Genomic DNA, 8660 nt, shown 5'->3' on the forward strand with positions numbered 1-8660 from the left:
TGTGAGGGCCCACAGCCTCGGGTCCAGACGTGCCTGGTCTGCTGTCTGGCCAGAAGCCCCTGCCTGCCTGCCTGCCACTCTTTTCTCTGTGAGGCTGAGCCCGTGGGAGGTGGCGTCACCAGCCTGCAGCCAGAGTGTGTGGCTCTTCTGAGGATGGCACAGACGCCCACATTGGGTCCTGTCCGTGTGCTGTGCCCAGAGCTGCCGATTATGGCTCCTCCTGCCACTCGGGCCCAGGGGCAGCTGTGGGAAGGTTGTGGATGGCAGAGCCATCCTCTCCCTCGCCGGTCCCTCAGCAGGGTGCCGAGCCGCAGGGCCTTTGTGTGGTTGCATCTTGTCAGTCCCAGCCGGGCGCAGGGCGTGGTGTCCGGGAAGGGGATGGGCACACAGACCCCGTGGGCCTCAGCTTCTGGGAGGTGAGGGTGGCCTGATGAGAAAGGTCACCACAGGGTCTGGGGAACCGCGAGTGCCCTGGAGACGCTGGTCCTGTGTTGTGTGGTTGGGGAAACTGAGGCAGGTGGGGGGTGGGCTGAGGCCGCACAGGTTGCAGGCAAGCCCGCTGTAGACACAGCTCTGAAGGCTCCCGGGCTGCAGCCCTTTGTCAGGGCCTCTTCCCGGGCCAGCTGGGTGATGTCCTGGGGACCTACTGTGAAAGGCAGTGTCTGCTGGTCTTTGCCTTTAAGACTCATCTGGGCCGGACCTGACCAGCCTGCAGCTTCTCTCCTAAAAGGGTGATGTCATCTGCCCCACCTTCCTGCCCTTCTCCCTGCAGGTGTTTGGCCACGGGAAGGCCAACGGGGAGCCCACATGGGCGCTGTTGCTGACGGTCCTCATCTGTGAGACTGGCATCCTCATTGCCTCCCTGGACAGCGTGGCCCCGATCCTCTCCATGTGAGCTCCCGCAGGACGGGGACCTGGGGTTGGGTGTATGGGCCTGGAGCATGGGGCAGTGTGGACGGGAGGCCCTGCTCAGGACAGCAGTGAACAGGCAGGGCCAGCCGTGGGCAGTCAGGATCCTGCCAGGAAGGGAGTTGGGCCGGGGAAGGCAGGTGCACAGGCCTCCAGGCAGGCACCGGCCAGGGTCTGCCGGGGACAGTGTGGCTGAACAAATGGCTGCTGGGGAAGGGACGATGGCCCATCTCTTGATGGACCAGGTGGCCACAGGATGGCTGGGACCTGAGGGGGCCTGATTCGGAGTCAGTCTGAGTCAGCTTATGTACAGAGACATGGGGAGACAAGACGCGGGTGGGAGGGACAGTGGTAACAACGGTGGTCTCCCAGGTGGCAGTGACTGGGGGCTCGGAGGGGCCCAGCCGGCGCGTGTCAGTGGCCGGTCGTCCCTGCAGGTTCTTCCTCATGTGCTACCTGTTCGTGAACCTGGCCTGTGCCGTGCAGACCCTGCTACGTACCCCCAACTGGCGTCCACGCTTCAAGTTCTACCACTGGTGAGGCCGCTCAGCACAGGCGTCAGGAGCCCTGCAGGCTGGGACACTGGGTGCCTCTGCCACTGGGGAGGCCGCTCAGCACGGGCGTCAGGAGCCCTGCAGGCTGGGACACTGGGTGCCTCTGCAAGGCCAGCTGCCCTGGGCCTAAAGACCCCAGGCTGGTCATTGACTGTTCCTTTGCGGAATAAGCCCCTGGGCAGCTGATGAGACTGTGGCCTCTCTTTGCCTCTGCACCTGAGGAAGGCCTCTAGTTACAAGGATGCCCAGGTGTCTGTGTGCGCCTTGTACCTCCCGTGGTCAGCCGGCCCTCCCAGACTTGGGGCATATTCCATCAGGGCTGTGAGTCTTCTTAACTCCCCTCCTCGGGAATCAGGCGCTGGGTGGATGCTGCAGCCATGGTGTTGCGTGCATAGCCGAGGTGCTGTGTGCACGCTGGGAGCTGGAGCTGTGTACTGGGTCTTGGAGTAGCGGCTCCCACAGGGGCCCAGGGAGCCACGTCACCCCTCAGAGGTGGTTGCGTGCAGGCATGGTCGTCAGGCATCAGTGACTGTTTTCCTGGTGTTAACAGAGAGTTTCACTGAGGGAGGGCCAGTGTCCGTGTGGTGTCAGGCCACCCCTGAGCCACTTGTCCCGCCCCCAGGACCCTGTCCTTCCTGGGCATGAGCCTGTGCCTGGCACTGATGTTCATCTGCTCCTGGTACTATGCGCTCTCCGCCATGCTCATCGCTGGCTGCATCTACAAGTACATCGAGTACCGCGGGTAAGCGCCGTCAGCCCCCCTCACGGACCCGGTGCACAGGATTGCGGGCCCCTCTCACCCTATGCCCAGGGCAGCTCCCTAGAGGGGCCTCCCTGGGGCCCGAATGTCGTGTGCCGTCCTGGGGGCAGCTGGGAGCACGTGCAGGTGGGCTGTGCTGTGAAAGCCAGGGTTACCCTCCCGCCTCCAGCCAGGCCAAGGTGCCTCGTGGACAGTGTCTCCAGCCTGGAGCTCTTGTCTCGTGCTGTCCTCAGCAGGCGGTGAGCCCGTGGCTTACTCTTCCTGCTAATGTCTCGCGAGGTGTCCCTGGCTTGTGCCTGTACTCGCTCGGCAGCCACGGATGTCCTTCCCCGTGCCCCACGCCCACCCTCCCTCCCCCTGCACCTGCCAACTTCCTGGGGTCCAGCCACTTCCCTGTCACAGGCCTCCTGCTCCCCACCCTGCGAGGAAGGCACGTCACGCCTGCTGGACATAGACCTCATTTCCTGCATAGCCACGGCACCCTCTGACCCGATGGCTCCTGGGACGGGCTCCCTTGAGGGTAGGGGTGGGCATGGAGGCCTCCCTCCTTATCCAGGGACTTTTCCCGGGGTCCTGTTTGCCCTGACTCACCTGCCCCCAGAAGTCCCCTCTTTCCCAGGTGGGAGAGAAGCCCCCAGGCGTGTGGCTGAACAAGCCCCCCACTTCCTTTCCCGCAGTGCCGAGAAGGAGTGGGGTGACGGCATCCGCGGCCTGTCCCTGAACGCTGCCCGCTATGCCCTGCTGCGTGTGGAGCACGGGCCCCCCCACACCAAGAACTGGAGGTGAGCACCGCCCATGCCCCATGCTCCTCAGATGCACAGAAGAGCCGTTTCTGAGGTTGGCCTTTGAGTGGGGACCTTGGAGTCTCAGGGGCCTCTTACCTTCAGCCGCTTGGGCACGGTCTGGGATGTGAACACTGCCTGGTGCAGAGCGAATTGCACAGCTGGGGGCCTTGGAGCACCGGGGGTGTCCCTGCTGCAGGGTGGGGGTGTGGGGAGCCGGCCCCTCTGCCGGCACAGCCCTGGGCTTGGGGTGGGAGAGGGTGGCTCCTGCTGAAGCAAAGGCCGTCTGCAGGAAGCCTCTGCCCCTCAGGGTCTCGGTGGGGGCCTCAGGCGAGTGCCCTGGCCAGTGTCCCCTCAGGGTCTCGGTGGGGGCCTCAGGCGAGTGCCCTGGGCCAGTGTCCCCTCAGGGTCTCGGTGGGGGCCTCCGGCATGTACCCTGGGCCAGTGTCACCTCAGGGTCTGGGCGAGGGCCTCAGGCGAGTGCCCTGGGCCAGTGTCCCCTCAGGGTCTTGGCAGGGGCCTCCGGCATGTGCCCTGGGCCATTGTCTCACCTGTCCAGCATGTCACCTGCCCCACCTGTCTAACCTGCGTGTTCACCTGTCCTGCCTGGCTAGTGCCCACCTGTCCATCGGCTCTGCCTGTCCCACCTGGCTTGTGTGGCCTGTCTCACCTGTCACCTGTTCAACTTACCCCACTTGTGTCACATGTCTCCCCATCCCATCTGTGTCACCTGTCCCTTTTGTCACCTGTCCCACCTGTGTCATGTGCCCCAGCCGTCCCGCCTGCCCTGTTGATGGGCCGTGTGCAGGTGCGTGGGTGAGTGTTGCCGTGGTAACAGCCACCCCACCCCCACTGCAGGCCCCAGGTGCTGGTGATGCTGAACCTGGACGCAGAGCAGGCTGTGAAGCACCCCCGCCTGCTGTCCTTCACGTCGCAGCTGAAGGCCGGCAAGGGCCTGACCATCGTGGGCTCGGTGCTGGAGGGGACGTACCTGGACAAGCACATGGAGGCACAGCGGGCCGAGGAGGTGGGCAGGGCAGGGTCCGGGGGCCGGGCCCCTTTCCCACCCGGGCTGCACAGGAGACGCGCCCTGGTATGTCCTCATCGCGACGTGTCAACACGGTGCTGTGCATGGCGCTGCTGTGTTTCAGCCATGGTGGTGGCTTTGAGCTCGGAGCGGTGTGCTGAGGCCTGGGAGTGCCAGCCGCACCCCGGGACGCTTGGGAGGCGCTGAGGGCCGTTAGCTTTCCAAGGGCGAACCCTGGGACCGCGTCCTCCCGCCATGGGTGATCCCCGTCCAGAGCCGCAGTCATGGTTCTGCTGCAAGCTCAGTCTCGGTCTGCTGTTAGAGCTCCCTAGGGGCCGCGTAAGCGTGATGCCCGTGGGCGGCCGAATTTCTGCCCACTCAGAGCTTTGTGGGGAGGGACAGGTGAGTGCCCTGGGTGTGTACCGTGCTGCCACAGTCGGCTCCCCCAGGACATCAGGGCCTGATACTTCATGTCTTCATTTCTCTGATTTTCTTTTTTTTTTTTTTTTTGAGACAGAGTCTCGCTCTGTCGCCCAGGCTGGAGTGCAGTGGCGCGATCTCGGCTCACTACAAGCTCCGCCTCCCGGGTTTACGCCATTCTCCTGCCTCAGCCTCCCGAGTAGCTGGGACTACAGGCGCCCGCCATCTCGCCCGGCTAGTTTTTTGTATTTGTAGTAGAGACGGGGTTTCACCATGTAGACCAGGATGGTCTCGATCTCTTGACCTCGTGATCCACCCGTCTCGGCGTCCCAAAGTGCTGGGATTACAGGCTTGAGCCACCGTGCCCGGCCAATTTCTCTGATTTTCAAACTTCTCGTGGGAAGCTTCTCACTGTCCAGAACTGGAATTATGACGCTGTCAAAGCCTGTGGGTCCCGTCACTCCACTTCTGTATTTCTCCCTAAAACAGGGAGTTTCCGAGCACCCACCTGCATGATTTTCATGCCGGGGGTGCCTCGTTTCCAGGCAGGGCTGGCTGCTGCCAGCGCCTTGAGCCTCCTCCTTCCCCCTCGTGTCTGTGGGAGTCTGTGGAGCCTACACAAAGTGCCTGTTGTGGTGGTGTGTGCCCGAGGCCCTCCCATGCGGGTGCTCCCTCTGTCCTTGCTGTGGGTCGGGAGCCAGCTCCCTGCTGTCCGGCCCCCAATGGGGCCTTGTGGGTGTGTCCAGGCATCTGCAGCCGGCCCCTGCTGTCCATTTCTCTGCACAACCACAGCCGCACTGAGGCCCGTCCAGATCCAGGCCGGTTAGCCTAGGGGTGGGAATGCAGCTCAGCGGAGCTGTGGGCGTGTGGACGGTAGCAGCCTCAGGTGGCGGGACCCCTAGGGCCAGGATCCGTGGAGGTAAAAAATGGCCCCTGCCCCTCCCGCCACCTTGGCCACGTGGGCGGCCGCCCTCTCAGGCTGCTCCACAGGGCCGCTTTTCCAGGGAAGACAGGAGATGCTCTGGGCCTTCCCTTTCCCTGACAGTGGCATCATGGCTCCCCACGGGTTCAGGCGTTAGCTGCTATTGACTGTGAACCCGTGGATTTAGGTATTGTGGTTTTCGGGGGGATGTTCACAGTCCTGGTCCCCATATGTCCCTTTCCGTGTTTCCTATCCCGTGCTGGAATGCTCTTAGGAGGAATCCCGGAGTTGGAACTGCCCTGATGGTGTGGGTTCTAAGAATCCTGGCACCACCTGACCTCCCTGGAGGTGTGTGAAGGCGCATCTGTGCACATGAGGGACAGGGCCGGGATTGCAGTGACTGGGGGGATGACGGGACGGCCTGCCACACTCTGCCACAGTCATCACTGCCATGGGAAGAGCTGCCCTCACTTTCACTCTCACATCTAATGCAGCTCACAGCCAGATCCTCTCCGGCCGACAGCCCTTCGGCTGGGGGCTCTGTGGCAGCCTCAGACAGGAGCCCGCTCTCGCGATGGGAGACCGAGCCCACCCTGCCCCCGCTGCTCTCAGCGACCCTTTGGCTGTGACTTAGCTGCGTTGGTGGTGAGGGCTGGAGCCAGCTGCAGGCCCCGCCTTCCCTTGGCTGCCTCTAGGGTGCACGGCTCTGGGGAGCTGTGTTCTTCTCCATCGTGGCTATGTTAGTGTGAAATTAGAGACATATGGGCAAATCTTTTTTTTTTTTTTTAGTTTTTATTTATTTATTTTTTGAGGCAGAGTCTCGCCTGTTGCCCAGGCTGCAGTGCAATGGTGCGATCCCAGCCCACTGCAACCTCCACATGCCGAGTTCAAGCAATTCTCCTGCCTCAGCCTTCCAAGTATCTGGGATTACAGGTGCCCACCACCACGCCCGGCTCATTTTTGTACTTTTAGTAGAGACGGGGTTTCGCCACGGTGGCCAGGCTGGTCTCGAACTCCTGAGCTCAAGTGATTCGTCTGCTTTGGCCTCCCAAAGTGCTGGGATTACAGGTGTGAGCCACTGCGCCTGGCCTGAGCAAGTCTGTAAAGCATAGACTTTTCTCTAAGAAGCACGCAGCTTCGTGACTCATGCAGTCGCCAGGGAGGCTCACGCACGCCCTTGTGCTCTGTTCTGTGTGGCACTGATTGGCACGAAAGGGGTCCTAAGGCGCTGGCGTTCTTGCTCTCCACTTGTAAAGGGCCTGTTGCCCTCCGGGTTGAGGTCTGTCTGCATGGAGGCCTCTGTGGCTGCCGCGCTGGGCGGGTGCGGGGACTTGTAGTAACAGGGTCCCCCGACACAGTGCTGAGTTCCTGCCAGGCCAGGGCAGTGCCGCGTCCTCCTGAAACCCTGCAGTCCTGCAAGGTGGTTTTCCCAACGGTGAGGCCAGAGGAGAGGTGAGATCCCCAGCTCCGACTCCTCGGAGCCAGCACGTGGGGTGAACACAGCAGCCGGTCATGTGGGACGTGGCCCCCGTGACGTGGCTCCAGCACTTGGAGACCCTCAGGGCCCCTCCAGTGGCTGCGTCCAAACTTGGTTGATCCTGAACAGCGCTTTCCCTGGGCTCTGGTCTCCGGCCAGACGGGGGCCCGGGAACAGAGAGCCTGAATTGCCCTCAGAGGGGTCTGGTGGGGATGAGAAGCAGCCGCATAAAGGGACCGCTGTGCGGCCTTTGCTGAAACGGCCGTGCTTCCTGCCTTCTTCCCACGTGACCCCCGATGCAGGCGCTTCCCGGCGCCTTCCTGCCCAGGGGCCGCTGTGTCCACCCCGCAGCCTCCACCTCCAGCTGCCCTCTGCCTCGCTGGGGCCCCTGCCTCTGCTCGCTGGCTGGCGCCCCTTGGGGGTAACATGCTCAGGCCTTTCCTGACCTAAGCGAAAGTCTCAAAGAGGAGCATATCTGCTGGCCCCGCACCCTGTCCTGTCTTGCCCCAGGCAGCTGGGCAGAAGGTGGAGGTGTCTGGAGAGCGGGGTGTGGGCGAGGGGTGCCCGAGGAGGAGCGGCGCTGTGGGAGAACATTGGGTGGTGTTTTGTGTGTGAAGGGCTGGTGGAGCTCTAGGTGGGAGCCAGGGTAGGGGGTGAGGACACCAGTCAGGCTGACGTAGGGGCCACTGGAATCTCGGCAAAGGAGGCAGGTGGTGGCTCTGGTCTCCAAGTGGCCCAGGGCTGCCGTGACGGGACAGAGACCACACGGCTCACAGCAAAGGGCATCTGTTCCCTCCCAGTTCTGGAGCCCGGGAGTCTGTGATGAAGGAGACCACAGGCCACGCTGCCTCCAGTCTCCTGGGAGGACCCCCACGCCTCCTCCAGCTCCGGGGGCCCCAGGCGACCCTGGGCGCCGGTCCCTCTGCCTCTGTCCACACCTGCACAAAGCCGCCTCCTCCCAGTCTGAGCTCATCCTGCCTTCATCCTGTAAGGTCATTTGTCAGTGGCTTCAGGGCCCAACTCTGACCCAGGATGCTCTTTCAAGATCATCACTTAATTACGAGGTTCTTCAATACATCCACAGAGACAGTTTTCTCAAATAAGCTCGCATTCTCAGGTTCCCGGGGCCGGGATGTCGGTATCCTCTTTTGGGGGGTCACTGTTCAACCCACTGCAATTGCGCTCTGGGCCCTGAAATTCATATTTGATACACATGTACAGTATGTTCACCCCATCCCAGCATCTCCCGAAGTCTCAGCCCTGCACAGACCAGCTGAGTCCCAAGTCTCATGTAAATCTCGTCGCTCAGAGCTCCCAAATCTCATCCTCTAAGCATCCAAACCAGAAGCCAGTGAAATGTGGGATCTGGTCCATCCTGGACAGAGCTGCTCTGTCTGTAGATCTGTGCAAGCAAGGAAGTGGTTATCCCAGAACGCAGCAGGGGACAGTCCGGGAGAGGCATGTTTGCTCCAAAAGGGAGAATCAGGCGGGAAGGGGCCATTGGTACCACACAAGGCTGAGACCGAGCAGGGCATTCCCTGGGGTTCCGGGGCCTGAGGTTGCGTGAAGATCAGAGGGTGGAAGGCCTGTGTCCATACACTTGTGGCTTTAGTGCGTGGCAGGCCCTCGGCCACGCTTGTGCGGCCCCTGTGTGGAGTCGAGCCGCTCAGACACCCCCGGGAGGAGAATGCACACAGCGGTGACCCCCCCCGGGCCCCCCCACCACCGCCATTGCTCTTAAGGTGCTTCATCCTGGATCCCACGGCCTCTCTTTGAAGAGTTGCTAATTTGACCCGTTTTCAGGTGTTT

The 8660-nt window shown here is 62.3% G+C and overlaps 1 protein-coding gene across 1 annotated transcript in view; it reads left to right on the top strand.

Moving 5' to 3' along the window:
• Positions 1 to 8660, top strand: part of SLC12A7 (solute carrier family 12 (potassium/chloride transporter), member 7) — a 38895-nt gene that overhangs the window by 15236 nt on the left and 14999 nt on the right. Inside the window, exons 12-16 of the mRNA XM_011953147.1 lie at positions 773 to 891; positions 1347 to 1445; positions 2086 to 2205; positions 2901 to 3005; positions 3864 to 4032. Of these exons, the coding sequence (XP_011808537.1) occupies positions 773 to 891; positions 1347 to 1445; positions 2086 to 2205; positions 2901 to 3005; positions 3864 to 4032 (612 nt within the window). The remainder of the gene's footprint in view (positions 1 to 772; positions 892 to 1346; positions 1446 to 2085; positions 2206 to 2900; positions 3006 to 3863; positions 4033 to 8660) is intronic.

This window comes from Colobus angolensis, unplaced genomic scaffold, assembly GCF_000951035.1.
Source record: "Colobus angolensis palliatus isolate OR3802 unplaced genomic scaffold, Cang.pa_1.0 Scaffold358, whole genome shotgun sequence".
In the NCBI taxonomy this organism is placed as follows: Eukaryota; Metazoa; Chordata; class Mammalia; order Primates; family Cercopithecidae; genus Colobus; species Colobus angolensis.